Consider the following 17,881-nt stretch of genomic DNA (forward strand, 5'->3'; position numbering starts at 1 on the left):
TTATTCAAGTATTTAGATTGATATAATAAATGTCATATTTATAAGGAAAACAGTTATACAAAAAGAATGAATAGGACCTAGTGCATAGAAGAACTAACAAATGAAAGCAAGAGGAGGGTGGGTGAGCGGAGAAAGAAGAATCCTTATTGAGGGTGGAAGAGCAAAGAGGGTGAATTTCATTGAACGCTACCCAGAATTCGACGGTGCTGCTACAGCAACTATGCTTCACGCAACTGAGAAGAGATACGCGGGTTACAAGTTTCGTTCTAAACGCTTCATCAAATTTTCTGGAATTTATTAGGAACTTCCGATAAATTCTTATTTTCATTGAACAATTACACTTATTTTGCAACTGTACCCGGCCTGGATTAGGGTGCTGTTCGCAGACTTTTTGGATATTTCTCAATTGCCAACATATCCCATCCCGAGGGAAACGTGCGCGAGTCGCTTGCTCTCGAGGTAGTGCGACGATGAGATGCTTCTACTGTGACGCAACTCGTTTAGTCAAGTATTTTTTATCTGACTTTATCGTTGATCGACCAAAATTAATTCTTGCTGCTTTCAAATTTGAGACCGGAAGTCGGTGATAACTGGCAAGCAATGAATCTGGATATTATGTGCCAAGTTATTTAAAAAACAAAGCTCAAGTGTATGACCCAGAAAAACAAAAAGAGAAAGACAAAAGTGTCGAATGTCCGGGACATTCACCTTGTGACCCCCATTAGGTGAGTGAAAAAACCTATGAATTTCGAGTCCTTTAAGGCCATTCAGTTTGCACAAGAAAATGCTGCTTTGTTTCTTCAGATAATTGCAGAAATATTGAAAGAATGTATTCATGTTCAGGTATAGCTTCATCTGATGATCTTCCATTGCATATCAAAGCGTTAAGATGAAAATCTTCTTAAAACTTCTAAAAGACTTGTTCTTTATTGTCTGAAATTAAAATAATTTTATTCATTTTGTTCATTTGATCTGCTTAAATGTTTTTCATTGTTATTATTTATTACCTTACTTTATACATTAAAATTTTAATCACTTTCATATTGTGATATTGATATTTTACAGTTATTTAGACTTTATTTTGAATTTGGTTGTTTTGCAATTCCAATGATTTACTAAATTTTCATTCTTTCATTAAAAGTTAAATGCAGCTTCTTATTGTATACGAATATATTATAAAATTATATTAATAATTTAGAACTTTACAAATTGTTTTATTTTTATATTGATTTTTATGGTTGACTTTATTTTGTAAATATAATTCTCATTCATAATTTGTATTTGTTTTAATATGTATCATAATACTGTAGTTAACAAACAATACAATTTTTATTGAGTGGAAATTTTATTGGGGCCCCCATTTTATTTTTTGTTGATATGATAATTTCAAATTGAACTTTTAGTTTTATTTGCTACTATTGATTTTCGTTTTATATTCTTGGGACTTCAAAAAGCAAAGATATAATTTTTAATAACTAAGATTTTAATGTAGGTAAATTAACACTTTTAGTAAATTACGAGTTTAGTATATTGTTACTAATTTTTCAATCTTATTAAACATAATTTAGACAAAAAACCATGGAGGCCACCTATAAGGACCATTTAAAGCTCAAGTATAATTAAAATTGTAATTGTAAATATTTTTAATTACCTACAAATTTTAGTAGAAAATAAAATGAAATAAAATGTCCTTCGGTAAACTACACAGCCCCATAAAAAAATGTCATGTAATTTTAATCAGAATATTTTAACTCCCATTATTTTGATGCGCTGAACACGAATTCCAAGTCCGCTTTGCTCCATCTCGTCATGATTTTTTCCTAACCTTGAAAAACATATCAGAATTTTTCTGATAAACTAATTTTTTTAAAAAATAGGTTGATTTGTATGAAACTTGATAGATAAAGGATTTTGAAGTAATTGATTACAAATCTGAAGTCAGATTTTCAAAATTCAATATGGTGGATTCAAGATGGCGGACATAAAAAATTAATAATTCTTTATGAAACATGGTAGCCAGGGGTTTTTTGGGATCCCTCATTATTATTTGATTTCATATTTTTAAAATTATATTAAGATAATAAAAATGGTGGACATATTCTTTAAGAATTGATAGTTTTTTATAAAATCCGTGAATCATAAAAAATCCCTTTTTTAGTTATTCATCATAGATCTTAGGAATTTTTTTTATGTATTTCAAACAGTTTTTATTTTTATCTGAACCTTTAAAAAATTGTTTGGCTGCTTCAAATTTAATGTTTATTGATGAAAATAGAGCTTTTAGGGGGTTAACATGCGGATTAAAAAGAATTTTATATTTCAAAACTAACATCTTGAATTTTACAAATCTGATTTCCGATTTATAATAAACAATCCAAAAAATCTTATTATTAGTTACTAAATTTCATTAAATAAAATTCATTAAAATTTCATAATAAAAGTGTCCACTATGTTAAATATGTTACAGTGAATTTTTAAAATTTGACTTTAAATTCGTAATAAGAGATTCCAAAACCCCTGGATACAGAGTTTCATAAAAAAAATTTTTTAAATTTTCGCCATTTCTAAACTGTCTTATTGAATCTGATAATCTGACTTCAGTTTCATAATAATTAGTGACCCCAAAAACTATCATCATTCATGGAAATCCATAAATGATTAAACAAAATTTGCCCGACATTTTGAACTTTTAAAATCTGACAAATAATCTGATAAAAAACAGGTTTCACACAAATCAATTTTTAAAAAATTAATATACCATAAAAAAATCCATGTTTCTTGAGGTTAGGAAAAATCTTGACTCCAAAGTACATGAGGATAGGGTATTCAGGTTAAAAATACATGACACTTTTTTGTGGGGCTGTCATATGTACACAATATATCATAAAATTTTTAATAATTTAAGGTAAAAGCACATTGAAAAAAATGGAACCAATAGATGGACAGTAAAAAAAATAATTAAAACGATTACATGTAGTTCGCCCGAAAGTAACAGCCCGAATAAACATTTGCCCGAATATAGAACGCCCGAAAAATATTTACCCGAATACTTTTGCCCGAATATAAATTCCCGAATCCTATTAATTTTCCCGAAAAATACCCGAAAAAATAAAATTTTATGCAACATATAACTTTTACTCTCGTCTCGTCTCCAGTATTATATTGCCTCTCCTGAAAAAATGGAAGTTATTTGTAAGAGAATGTAATTTAAAAAATAAACTATCGCTTCTAAATTTTGATCCATTGTGACACCAGAAATTAAATTTTACTTCAACACTTGAAAATTTTGTGCGTTTGAAAAGAAGGCAATGTTTACACTACAATTTTGACGTTTAAATGGTTAGCAAACAACTGAATAACTCTCTTTTGTTTCTATCATTGCATATAACTAAATACCTCTCTTTTGTTTCTTTTTTTTAAAAACTTTTATTTTTTCGGGAAAATTAATAAGATTCGGGAATTTATATTCGGGCAAAATCATTCGGGCAAAAAAATTCGGGCAAAACCATTCGGGCGAAAAAATTCGGGCGAATTACCATTCGGGCGTGTATCTATTCAGGCAAATAAATTCGGGCGGGTACATTCGGGCGAATTACCGTGTACCAATTAAAACTGCTTCCAATGTAAATAAAAAAATAATAAATGCCCTTTCTGAATTTTAGCTTTTGGATATAACTCAAGTTTTCAATTTCTAAGACAAAAATTTATAAAAAAAAATTATATACAATAGCATGTCACAAACTACTCAAAATCGAGTGTCTTTTACCTTCTTCTTTCTAATTTTGAGCATCAGCAGCACTAGTAGTTGGACATAAACTTTACAAGCTTTAATCTAATTAAATAATGAATTAATTAATATAAAATAACTAACTAATAAATTTTATAGTTGACATTATTAACTAATATACAAATACAAAAATATGCAAATAAATATGCGTATTTCCTTATATAACTATTAGTCCTTATCATGTCCAACTACTGGACTCCCTAAAATTGCATGTTCAACTATTACGGTAAAAAAGCAATTATTTAGTTTCTAGATTTATATTTAACTACAATAAAAACTTAGATCAATTTCTTTTAATTTGAATCCTTTAATTATAATACAAACGAAATGTGAAAATGTTGTCAAGTAAAATTTAATTATCCTTGTAAAAATCGTTGCTAAATTTATTACTTATTTTAGCATTTTTAATGAAAAAAAATTAGCAGTAATTAATGAAAACATTGTTCATGAGTTTAAAATTTCTGCAATTTACAAAATAATTTTAAAAATATAAATGAAATAATTATTTCGTAGGCAAAAAAAAATTTGACAGTATTAAATGTATTACAGAATTCCGGAATTATTTCTCTATGATTTCACGATTGCGAGAGGATTATCAGTGACTACAATGGTTGATCAGAATCTAAGCAGAAAGAGGCAAAGGCGATTGCATGTTTCACCCGATTATACTTTAGCAGTATGATCTATCACAAAAGCCTAAGGAATTATCTACGAGTAAAAAATAAAATCAGAAAATAAAATAGTGCCTATCAATGTTCAAGAGAAATATTCGGGTAAGATATTTTTAGAAATAAATTTAATGTTATACTAGGAGAAAGACTTGTAACTCCTGGATCATAATTACGAATAAATTAGCAGAATTGATTTCTTTCTTTTAAAAGAATGACCCTTTTTGCAAGCACATTAATAGAATTAATATTGTTGTTTGTCTGGTCGTTTGCTGCTCTTGTTATTTTTGAATAACAAATTTTATGTTCTTGTCATTAACAAACTTGCACGACAAGCTTGTCGCAAACTTGATACAAAATTATATGCTATCTGGGTAGTCGAATTTGACTTATTTTCTTAGTTATTTATTTATTAATAATTAGTTATTTTCTACTAATAATTAATTAATTTTTACTGATTGATGAAGAACAAAATTTATCAAGGATTTTATTATTCAGATTTAGAGGGTGGAATGAGAAAGATATTTGAGAAGATGTTTAGTTAAGTTATGGATGAGTAGAGAAAGTTTTGTAACTGACATGTTTTTGATATGTTATTTTTGCAATGTTGTCTTATGCCCACAATAGGCTCTTTTGATGTCCTTATGGTGAAAACAACATAGAAATATTGTGGACAAAAATAAAAGCGTGTAGGTTAAGTGTTTTTGTAAATATTTATTTAGATTGCTAGTAAAATCCACTTTGAAGCGTCAAACCCTGCTTAACGCAGGGAGAGTACATAAAATTTAATTACACTTTAAATTCGGTTTTTTAAATTATAATTTAATTAATATTTAGAACTAAGAAATTCTCTATTTTTGAAACAGGTTCAAAAAGGTCTTGAATAGGATTTTTGGTGTTAAATAGGCTTACAGAATGTTTAAATAGGACACAGCGTTGGTGTTAATTAAGTCTTAAATTTTGACTTTATCTTCTACCAAGAAAAATGTAGTTTATTGATCCAATTTCTTATAGAACTCACGCGTAACAAAGGCATCAAAGAAGGCGAATAATTTAAATAATTGAATTATTCTTTTTAGTACTTTCTGAATTATTTACAAAGAGAAATTTATAGTAGTGGGTAACATAATGATAGTTAGGGTGACCATCTTTAGTGTTAAAAATACGTAATAATGTTCAAATGCATTAATAAGGGTTCCGACCACTCGACTAGTACAAAAAAATTAAAATTTTTGTACAAATTTCAAAACTTTAACCCCAATTAGTTTCTATATTTTTTAACGAACTACCCATGTAGAAAAATTTCTTGGCGCTAGCTAGCAGTGCTAGATACATGGTAAATTTACATGCAGTCTAGCGCTGCTAGCTAGCGTTACGAAATTTTTCTACACGGGTAATATTTTACGAATTTTTAAAACTTATAGAGGGCAATAATTTATCAAAAATTCTAGGAAATCCATTAAGATTTAATTTCAAATGGCTTATCAGAAAATGTCTCATAAATTAAAAAAATATCATTATAACATAATTAGAAATAATTTTGAATTCCAAATTCAACAACAAACAAAACTCATAATTATTTAATACTCAGGATTACTTGTCTTTCTCCTAATATAATAATATCTTAAAATTAGTCATAAGATAATAATCTATGTTTATTTTGAAATAAATGTTTGTTTTACTAATATAAGAGATCTTTTAAAACAGAACGAGTAAAATACCAGTAGTAAAAGTCTGCGTAGCGTCAGACAAAAGTAAAATACGTTGAATTTGAGGAGATAGAATTAATAGGCGTAGATATATATTATAGTGTTTTCCATGATAAATAAATTGATTAATCTTTATGAAATTATTTTAATCAAATAAAACTAAAAATTAAATAAAGATATTAAAAAAAATTTTAAAAGAAAAATATTTAATTATATTTAATAACATTTTTTAATATAACGCACTACACACTAGGGTCAAAATATTTTTTAAGATTTGACAGTATTGTACAATATCAAGAACAAATTCCATTCTTTAATTCTAGACCAAAATCAATCACATATATTAAGTATTTCTTCAAATTCTATAAAAATAACTTCTCTTGCTCTCTAAATTTTTCAAAGAATATAAATTGTAAATTCGTCGTTTCCGTTCTCTTGTTTTATCAATTAACCACATTTTTGAAAAATATGCATCTCTTTGTTATTGTAAAATAAGAAAATTTGGACCTAGAAAAAAAATAAGGAAATAATGACAGAGTTAAAATTTGTAAAATTATGTGAAGAGGGATAAATTTCATGTAAATATCTTAAATTTCCTAAAATCAAGAGGTTTTATATTTTTCAAAAGTGTGGTTAATTGATAAAACAAGTGAACGGAAACGACGAATTTGCAATTTATATTTTTTGAAAAATTTAAAGAGCAAGAGAAGTTATTTTTATAGAATTTGAAGAAATATATGTAAAATTGTAAATGATTTTGGTCTAGTATTAAAGAATGGAATTTGTACCTGCTTGATATTATACAACTATCAAATCTTAAAAAAATGTTTCAGAAATTTAAGAATTCAGATTTCGAAATCGCAATTTTCCCATAAAATCTCTGACTAAAGAATTATATTTTCATATTTACATTATTAAATTGGTCACATTTAAGCCTATTAAATTGTCAATTTAATGAACTTTAAACTGATCGTAGTTGTATAACTGAAGCATTTCACGTCAGAAATATCACGATTTGCAAAGGGTATGCCGATTTTCGCAAAACTTCGTGGGATTATAGTTCTATATAAGAAACTTCTTTCCCTTAAATTTTTTCAAAAAATATTCAAAATTGTTGAAGATACGCCATTTTGAATTTTAATATTAATTTTATAAAAATTTGAATATCTCGGAATATTGTTCATGGATTTTTATGAAATTTACACATTTTTCAGGTAAAAGTATGTACTTTAAAATGCAAATAAAATTAATAAAAAAATGCATTTTTAAATAAAAAAATTTTTTAAAAAATTTTTTGTTTAGTTACTCCTCTCTGAGAAAAATGTTATTAACATATTTAGATTCCTTATGAATTCACCTTTAATTTTATAAAAAAAAATTAATGGAGACTCAACTGGTTCCGGAGATATTGAATTTTTGTAAAAAAAGCATCGCCGCGCCATAGCACCATACTGCACAAGTCGCGTAGTACGTTACCGCAGTCGTGCATTGCTGCTGTAACTATGACTATTTTTTACAAAAAATTCAATATTTCCGGAACCTGTTGAGTCTCCATCAATTTTTTTTATGAAATTAAAGGTAAATTCATAAGGAATTCAAATATGTTAATAACATTTTTCTCAGAGAGGAGTAAATAAACAAAAAATTTTTTTAAAAATTTTTTTATTTAAAAATGCATTTTTTTATTAACTTTATTTGCATTTTAAAGTACATACTTTTACTTTGAAATGCCTCAACTCTTACATTTATTTCTACAGAAATATTTGAATTTGAAGTGAAGCGAGCATTTAAAAGTAATGAATACAAATGTACTGAAACTTTTTGACCCCAGTGTATAATTTAGAAACTCATTCTCTCTAACATTATTGTTCTTTATTTCATTTCTTTAATGATATTATTATTTATAATGCTTTTTTCCAGATTCAAAATCGAGGACCTCGAAAATCAGCGAGTGCTAATTTTCGACTAAAATATAAAATGTAAGTAACCTCTGGTTCTTTGTAGTCATAACAATTTTGAAGTTTAATGTCTTAAAAAAATTTTTTATTTTATGGAATATGTTTGTTGAGAAATACCTGTAAGGACCCGGATGAAAGATTAGATCTTCCCTTAAACATATTTTTAAATAATTTAGAGATGCACGACGAGCGGGACGAGCGAGAAATTTATAGAAACAAGAAAAATTCTCGGTTATTAACAATAAATCTCGTTCTCGTTCTCGTTTTAAAGGACGAGATTGTAATATGCCGAGAATCTCATTGTTTCTCGTTTATTTCTCGTTTTACAAGGTGGCCGCCGCTGGACCGTGAAAACTGGGAAATGCAAGGAAATTTTTTTTAACCGTTAAAAACCGAAAAATGACAATGAATTTTGAACTTGACCGGGAGTTTTGAAATTTTATATTAAAAACACTGATTATTTTGTAAGAAAAAAAAAGAAATATTAATTTTAAAACTTATTAATTAATAATTATATTTCCTTAAAAAAGATTAAATGCCTTTTTTTAAATCGTTTTATTTTGTCAGGGAATTTTATCAAAAGTACCGGAAAAATAATCCATTTTTAGAATTTATATGAAAATTATGAATTTTGTAGTCCAACGTAACAGACTTAAAAAAAGAAAATATTAACTTTATTTTTAAATTATTTCTATTTCTACCAATAATTGAACAAAATACAATTTTAATTAAATTTGTCGAAAAAATTTGAAAGAGAAAAAATTTCACATTCTATAAAATAGTGAAAAATAAATCAATTTATGAATTTTTTTGCAATAATATTATCACAAAACAAACAAATTTGAATTATTAAAAATTTGAACTAATTGGAAGAAAAGTGATAGGAATTTTCTGAAAATTAATATTGTTAAATAATGAATACAGTAAATAAAAAATATTAATAAATAAAATTATGTTTTCTTTGAAAATAAATTTTAAAAAACCGTATTTTGCATTAATATCAATTCGTTTTTCTGCAATAATTTACTAGTAACTATTTCTATATTTTAGAATGTTAAATTATTATTACTAATATTAATGTAGAATGTTACGGAAAAAATGAAGTATTATATAAATTCTATAGCTTTATGGTTTTCAATAAATTTCCAAATTATAGAGTAATAATTTTTTTATTAATTAAGAATGTTTAAAAAGTAACAAAATTCTATTATAATGCGTAATTTAAGTCACTTTTTCCTTACCGAATTAAATCTGCAAGAGAGCATGTGGCCCACGAATTAAGTAACATTAAAAATCTAATAGAGTCATCATTTAATCGATTGCGCCGTTTTGTAACAGTTAACGAACTCCGCGAGAATAAACGTTCACAAAAAACAGAAGTTGTTTGTATCGATAAATAGTCTTTGGCCATCTTGGAGAGAATCGGATATGTTTTTTGATGATTTTTCCACCACTCCAAAATGTCTGTTGAACTGTCAGCTCGTTTTTCCGAACAATAGATATTGAACTCTCGTTGCCAGTTATTTGTTGTATTATTATTAACAGTACTTTCTTCAAAAAATGCATTTAAATCAATATCATCATTTTCATCATTGTCAATTGAATTTTCGAACTGATTACTCGATTTATATGTTTCATTAGGTGCCTATATAAATAAATAAGTCCGATTAAAAATTTTGTTTTCATTTCACGCTTTAAAAAATTATTTTATTTATAAAAATGGGGTCAATTCTTTTTTATTTATATAAAAACAAATTTATTAATTTAAAGAAATTTTTCCTTATTCCAAATTTTTTTGAATTTAATTAATTAATTTTAATTTTTTAATAATATAACAATGTTAATAAAAAACTATTTTTTGACATACAAAAATTTTTACTTTACTTTAAAGAATTTTTTTTTTTTTGGTTTTATTAGCAATGAACAAAATTTTTTTGTCCGAAAAAATTTCTCTCTAGATGTAAATTTTATCCTAATGATGTTATTTTAATATAGGTTTTGGTGTTTTTTTATAGAACTTATTGAATTAAATGTAATTGTATATTGTAACGTTGTAATTAATAAAATGTAATACTATTACTTGATCCTCTTGATCTTGTGTTGAATTGGAATAGATTGTACTTAAAACAATTTTAAATTTCTTAATTGATGTATTTTTCATTTCTTTGCCCCAAGCAGTTTTTTCAAAAGTTTCAATTTTGAACCTTGGATCTAAGATAAGAACTGTACAGTACGTCCAGTTCGTCTTTGAATAATGCTTCATTATCTTTTTTTGGGCTGCTTCAAGAGCAACAAGAATAATTTTTTGAATAGGATTTAGAGTTTCAGCATAACGAAGATTGTTGATCGAATTCTCTAATTTATCGAGTAGTAAATTGATACCAATTACAACCAAATTCAAAGTCGGAGTTTTTTCAGCACTAAATAAATTTGTCAGAACTTTAAAATGACGTAAGTACTTTGTAACTTCTTTGAAAATTGTCCATTCTTGCTCAGTGATTTTTAATTTTTTAAATTTCTCATTGTGATTACACACTAAATCTAGAGCTGACTCCATTCGAATTGCAATGACTATCATGTCGTGGGTGGAATTCCAATCTTGTTTTTACATCGACGTTAGGTGACAGCATTTTGATATTACATGTTTCGCAGCAAAGTTTCAATATATTTTGCATTTGTTCTGACTTACTTAGAATTTTAAATAAACTTCTTAATTTATTTACAGGAGAGGTCCAATTGTTCGCTTCAGATTCGTTTTCTTCTACTTCCTCGCTTATTTCTTCACTTTCAGGGTCATCAATATCCATTTCTTCATCACTTTCTTCAATTTCTTCTTTTTCCGAGTTTCCTTCCTCAATTTTCAAAATTTTCAACAAGTCCTGAACAGCGAGATTAAGAACATGCGCCGTGCATTTAAAATATTGATTGATAGGGTCGAAAAGTTCAATTAGTTTTTGTAATTCGCTCATAAAAGTTGTGTTGGACGCCGCATTATCCACAGTTATTCCCATTATTTTATTATCAATTTTATTTTCGTTAACCACTTTAAAAAAACAAGATGCAATGTCTTTTCCTTTGTGCTGACCATGCGACGGACAAAAATCTAAAACCAGCGAATGAAGTTCCCAATTTTCATCAATAAAATGAGCGGTAATTTCGTAGTAGCTTAGAATGGCAGTAGACGTCCAACCATCTATTGTGAATGAAATTTTGGAAGCATTCAGTTGTAAATTCATTCAGTTGTTTTTGTTTTTCATTAAACTGATTTTCAATCAACGATTTCAAGTGATTTCGCTTTGGGAGTACAGCTGAAGGATTTAAATATTGAAATAAATCTTGCGCACCCTCATCGTCAAAGAAATTAAACGGCAAATATTTCTTAACAGTGAAGTTCAATAACTTTTCAATAAATATTTCCTGTTCAAATACCTAAAAACATTGAATAAAGGTTTGAGTAACACGTAGAAAAGAACATCTTTTTGTGAGGAGACTTATTTTGTTGCAATACCTTTAATGGATCTTAATTTCAGAAAAATTGAAAATTTTTTCGTAAATTCAAATATATAATTTTTATATAAATTCCATTTTTTCAAAAAAATTTACTTTTTAGACTTATTTAATTTGATATTTATTTTAAAATAATTCTTTTTACTCTTAAAAGTTTTCAAGAATCTAAAGAAAAATCCTTTTAGTTTACAAAAATGCGCAAATGTTTGAATATTAAAGAAAATACAATTTTTTTTATTTTAATAGAAAATTATGAGTGTTGAATATTGTAAGAATATAATGTTTAAGTTATTGATAGTCAAAAATTGTATACTGGAAATCCCAATAATAAAGAAATTCATACCTTTGATTTTGGAGTCGCAAAGTAAATGTCTTTGAATTCTTTTTCGTGGTATCGATTAAGATGTCTCTTCACTCCTGAAGTATTAGCATCGGTCATTTTTAAAATTCTTATGATTGGTGGCTCATTTAATTCGCAGAGCTTGCATCGAGCTTCCTTCACTCCATTTTCGACAAAAATGTCAAAGAATTCGGTTAACTGAAGAGCATTAGTTTTCCTTCTTTTAAACGATGTTTCCTTTCCAATATTTTTCTCATCAGTACACTGTAAAAAATTTAGGGAGTTAACGGACTCGGGAGTTGGGAGTTAAATTTTTCGAGTTAAAAATCAACTCCAAAAGAGAGTTAATTTCTAACTCCCTTTATTCAACACCCGCGCGAGTTATATTTTCCATGGGGAGTTAGCATTTGGGTGTTAAATTTTAACTCTCTTTATTTAACTCCCCTAGCATTAACTCTCCAATGGGTGCGACTTTTATAGACTCCCCTGGGGAGTTAAAATTTAACTCCCTTTTTTTACAGTGTACAACTACTTTTAAGAAATATAACCCGATGTTTTAAAAGTATATAAAAATTAATATATAACATAATTCAAATTATAAAATATGCACATTATTTACAATAACGACGTAGAAATAAAATAGAATTTAATTTTTCAAAAGAGGTTAAAACATTTATTTAATATTATTACTATTTTTATTATTCTTATCATTATTATTATTATTATTATTATTATCATTGTTATTAATATTATTATTAATTTATAAATATTCATGGTGTAAATAAACTCAGTATGAAAGTAATAATAATTTTATATTAAATTTATTTTTATAATATTGAAAATATATATTTACTGGGATAAAATTTCTTTTTCTTGATCTACATTACTATTTTCATTTTCCTGAACTGTGTCCGCAATTAAATTACCAACAGGTTCTGTGCTTTTCCTTTTTCTCATCATTTTGCTAAAATAATGTTCAGAATTTGAAGTTGTCAATCTGAATTGACATTTGAGCGAGAATGTGTAATTTGAATGGAGTTGAGAAAAGACGAGTATGAACAAATGAGGGGAGATGTTCACGTTCTGAATATATTCTCGTTAATCGAGTAAAGAAATTAAAAACAACGAGAAATTCTCGCTCGACGTGCAACTCTACTTTCACCCCACAAACAGATTTTACAAAAGATTATAATAACTTCCATAATATTTTTAAAAAATTTCATAATAACTATAATACTGCATTCTGAACACTCAAATTAATAAACATACCTGCTCTGTTAATTTTTGCACAATGTTTGCAAAATTAAATAATGAAGTGAAATAAAAAGTTATTAAACTTGTTTGTATTTAACTTATGGCACTGTTATGCGGTAGCCTTTGTTTGGTAAACGGATTGAAACTCCAGAGGCAAACAATTCAATTTTGATTTAAAATTCCAAACAAACGATTTTGTAAAAAAAAATTATCAAAAATGTATCGTACGGATATTAAATACTATAACTTCTAATTATCAAATTTGTCTAAAAATAATACGTCGTAACTTCAATAATTTTAAACATTTAATTTTTTTCTAATGTAATTATACCCATGTATAATTAAAAATTACCTTGATTTAATTACATACTTAATATTGTAAATGACTAATTTTTTTAACTCCATAAATTAAGATTATACTGAAATATTAAAATATTTTTATTTATTTTTACAGGGTTTAAACTGACCATTCATGTGGGACTTTCGTCTTCAAGAAGTAAAATGTCCATCTAGCTGCTGTCAATTCTCTCAATGAAATTTTGCGAAACGCAAAATAAGGTTTCCGTATCTGTGGCGGTGGTTATGTTAGTAACTCAGAATAACCCTCTCGGAGGGTTTGGGCGCTTATTATTCGCCCTTTTTCTCTTAACCACATGTTTTACTTTATCTAAGGCTGCAGCATTTCCTGACTGGACAGATTGCCCTGCGGTGTGTAAATGCAAATGGACATTGGGAAGAAAATCTGCCATCTGTCCTGCTGCTGGACTTACGTCATTACCTTCTGATCTAGATTCAGACATGCAACTGCTGGACTTATCAGGCAACGAAATTCCAGCCTTAAAAGCAGGATTATTTAAGGATGCAGGTTTATTAAACTTACAAAAAGTGTTTTTGCGAAACGCGAAAATACAGCAGATTCACGCGAATGCCTTCATAGAAATGCGAATCTTGGTTGAAGTCGATCTTTCGGACAATGCTATTACCAGTCTTGATCCAAACACATTTTTTGGTAATGAAAGATTAAAGACCGTCATCTTAAGTGGTAATCCACTTGTTACTCTAAAAAGTCATCAATTCCCAAATTTAAAACACATGCGTAATTTAGAAATTCAAAGATGTTCCCTGAAGGAGATTCATAAATTAGCCTTCGTGCGACTTGATGGACTCGAGTCTTTGAGTTTGGATAACAATCTTCTACAATACATCGACGTATCTTTAGTTTCCAGTCTAAAAAAGCTGAAGACTTTATCTCTAAACAATAATAACTGGAAATGTGATTGTAGGTTACGTGACTTTCGAACGTGGCTCATGACTGAAGGTCCAAGTAGGCTGTACTCAGTCGCTCAAATTTGTAAATATCCAAGAAAAATGGAAGGACGTCGTTGGGAAGATGTCAAATTAACAGAATTTGCTTGTGAACCAGAAGTAGTGGCTCATGCTAGCAGCACTCAAATTGAAATGAATGGGAACATAAGTCTATCTTGTATGGCAACCGGAGACCCAGAACCTGAATTATCGTGGCAGTTAAATGGTGGCCCCATTAATCTTACTCGTTCGGAACAACCTAATTTTGGAACTTATATTACTTATTCCATTTCATCTAATACAGTTGAAAACACCAACACTGGGATGACAGTTAATAAAAGGTGGAGCAATCTTACGGTCTACAATGCCAGTGATATTGATGCTGGTGAATACACATGCTATGCTAAAAATCTAGCCGGTACAGCAAGCACTGCTCTAAATGTAGCTGTCCCTCGCGTGTTCACAGCACCCACTCTCTCCCAAACAGACAATTGGCTCCTTTGGGTGAGTCTTGCCGGGGGTGGAGCTGTTGCACTTTGTGCTTCTATTTCTGCAGTTTTGTTGGCGCTTTGTTTTTGCGGTGAAACACGGCGCAAAAGTCGACTCCAAAAAGAGAAACTTCAAGGAAGTTCAAGTTTCGGAGATCAAGAAAAGAAGCTTCTTGATTTATCAGTAACAACAACCACGGCGGGTAGTTGTAATGAACGCACCAGTGGTCAAGGCAGTTTAGCAGAAGCTTGCAGTCCAAGTGATATGGAACTTATTGAACGTAGTTCCATTTGTGAACAAATTAATTCCGCTAATGTGACAATTGAAAGGCTGAGGCCAGAAATGTGCAATGTAAGTGCAGTACGCACTCTTCCCTGCTCTGCTATTTTCCCACCACCCCCATCTGGTTTTACAACAGGCCTCCTCCCAGCGGGGACATTCGGTAATATTTTCATTTCCGTGTCTCTTCCTCAGGGCTCGGAGCGCTGTTACCCTGACCTTCTGGACATTCCCGTCCACGGTACAATAAGTCATATGACTGAAAAACCAGCAGCAACTAATGTCTCAATTCCCACAGAGGTATCAAATTTTGCAACACTGCCGAGGCGAACATTGCGATCAACTGAACTTGGCTCACCTTACGACAATATGGGTCCCCGAGTTACTGCAACAGGAAGTTCAACATTTTCTTTAACAGACTTGGAGCTTCATTTGACGCCCACAACTCCACAGTCAGTTATTCAACCGCCCCCTGAATTCGTCTCGCTTTAATTTTCGGCGATGACTCTTTCATCCAATGACTTGTAATTCCCGCACAATACATCCAAAGCATAATTCACTTTAAATGCTGTCGGAATATTATAGAGTGATGTGAAAATAGATTTTTAAAAGTCGATATTTTCTAGGTTCTTTTAACAATTTTTTTATCTACTTCACACGAAATCAATGATTAAAGAAAGCTTGCGATGCTGTCATGTCATTTTTAGTAAAACTCATAATAAACTTACTTGGAATATGTATGGGAAATATCATTTCGAAATAAGTTGTTTGACTCCTTGTCATGGTGGTGCAAAACCAATTTTGACTTTTTTGAATTTCTTTACCGTCATGGCATGGAGTTTAAAATATCTTGCAATAAAATTATTTAATTCTCTTTTAATACTAATTTGTTGTAATTTACTTCAATTCCTTCACTATGCGTTTTAAAGATAAACTAGATAATTCTAACTCTGCTGACTTTCCTTAGTAGCTGCAAAGAGAACCTTTTACATAAGTTTTTTTTAAGTTCATGCTATTTGGAATGCACATGTCCTAATATGGGCCATATAATCACAGAGTAACGTAATTTTCCTTAAATTAAATTTTATTTATTTCTTTAGTAATGTACAATTTACAAGAAATTTATTTCAAAAAATCTTCCTTAGTTCCAAAGATATAATTTTCTTTTAGTTTTTGTTTTATTGTTTTTCTAAATGATTTAATGTAAAAAAATGATGTTTTTTCAGTTTTTTATAAACGTGGAAATAATTCTGGAAATGACTTCCGCAAGTAAATTTTGTTCCAAAATTGTATCTAAATGATTCCCGATGAGATTATTCGATAAAAACTTTATCAAAAATAAATTAATAAAAAGTTTTAAGAAACTTAATTTCAAAAAATTAAAATGTTAAACCCGAATGATATCGAAATTGTTGAGAACGGAAGAAAATCATTTTCCATAGTTTGCAAGACTTCCTACACTTTTACACTTTTGAAGAGTGTAAAATTTTACACCTCTACTCATAATTTTTCAAAAAATTCAAACTTAATATAATATCAATAAAAAAATAATATAAATAATGAACCTCAGGTTGAAAACACGTGAAGTGTTTACTTTCAGAAGAATCACCCATATCTAGTATTTCTAGATTATTTTATCAAACAAACAAATGTGATTTAAATTAACCTTATATTTAAAGTTGATATTTAAATGTTATTGAATATCATTACATTAAATAATTATGGTTATAATAATTATTAACAATGATTGATTTTTTAATTTTTTTAAAAGTAATTTTTAAGAAATTATTTTATTTAAACTTATTTATTCCTTAATGGTTTTAGGGAATTTGTCCCTAAATTACTTTGCAACATTTTGTAAATCTTGCTTTCGAATTGGATCATCATAGAATCTCATGTCTCCAATGATAGCTCGAACAACTCCATTGATTACATAATTGTCCGTGGTCCCATTGTTGCATTGCTTCGATAAATCTGGAGTTATTTGTGTCCAAGGTATTATATACTCACTCCAGTCTGAAAAATTATTTTTTTTTGTAAAAAATTTGTGATTTCTTCTCCATTGTTTGAATTTGTGATTGTGATTTGCTCGCCATTGTTTGAATTTGTAATTGTAATTTCCTCACCATTGTTTGAATTAGATATTCTGTTCTCATCCATTAATTAGTTTAAATTTTCAAACGGAGTATGTGTGTTCGATGCATTTTCGCGTTGAATTACAGTCGATTTATTTACAACTGGGAGATCTATAATTATGTTATTAAAACTTTCAGAGGACCACAATTCATTTTCTTCTAATAGCAATATTGGCTTATTTTGATTAGCGTAATAGTGAATGTCCTCACTTTCTGTGAGGAACGTGCCATCTTCTTCGGGAATGAAATGTGGCCCGTTGATCTGTAATTTTTTGTTTCCATTTTTGATGATTGTTTCTATATTTTCCTCCGTGAAGGATGCTATGATGAATTTCAAAATTTCCATTTTCGTTATCCCCAAAACATACTGACATGCCTTTCTTATAATCTATGCAACGAAAAGTTAGTGTGTTTGAGATGAATTTGTAATTCACAGTATTTTTGCCAATG

At 28.6% G+C, this 17,881-nt stretch overlaps 1 protein-coding gene across 1 annotated transcript; it reads left to right on the forward strand.

The window, feature by feature from the left end:
* The first annotated feature begins 204 nt into the window (after nt 1-204).
* On the forward strand, nt 205-16,182 carry LOC122507661 (peroxidasin homolog). The gene is made up of 4 exons (XM_043620496.1): nt 205-725; nt 4,337-4,560; nt 8,085-8,143; nt 13,678-16,182. Exon 4 carries the CDS (start codon nt 13,755-13,757, stop codon nt 15,786-15,788), a length of 2,034 nt encoding a protein of 677 aa, XP_043476431.1. The 5' UTR covers nt 205-725; nt 4,337-4,560; nt 8,085-8,143; nt 13,678-13,754; the 3' UTR covers nt 15,789-16,182.
* Nucleotides 16,183-17,881: the final 1,699 nt, after the last annotated feature.

The sequence above is a fragment of the Leptopilina heterotoma genome, unplaced genomic scaffold (genome assembly GCF_015476425.1).
Source record: "Leptopilina heterotoma isolate Lh14 unplaced genomic scaffold, ASM1547642v1 Lhet_509, whole genome shotgun sequence".
Lineage (NCBI taxonomy): Eukaryota > Metazoa > Arthropoda > Insecta > Hymenoptera > Figitidae > Leptopilina > Leptopilina heterotoma.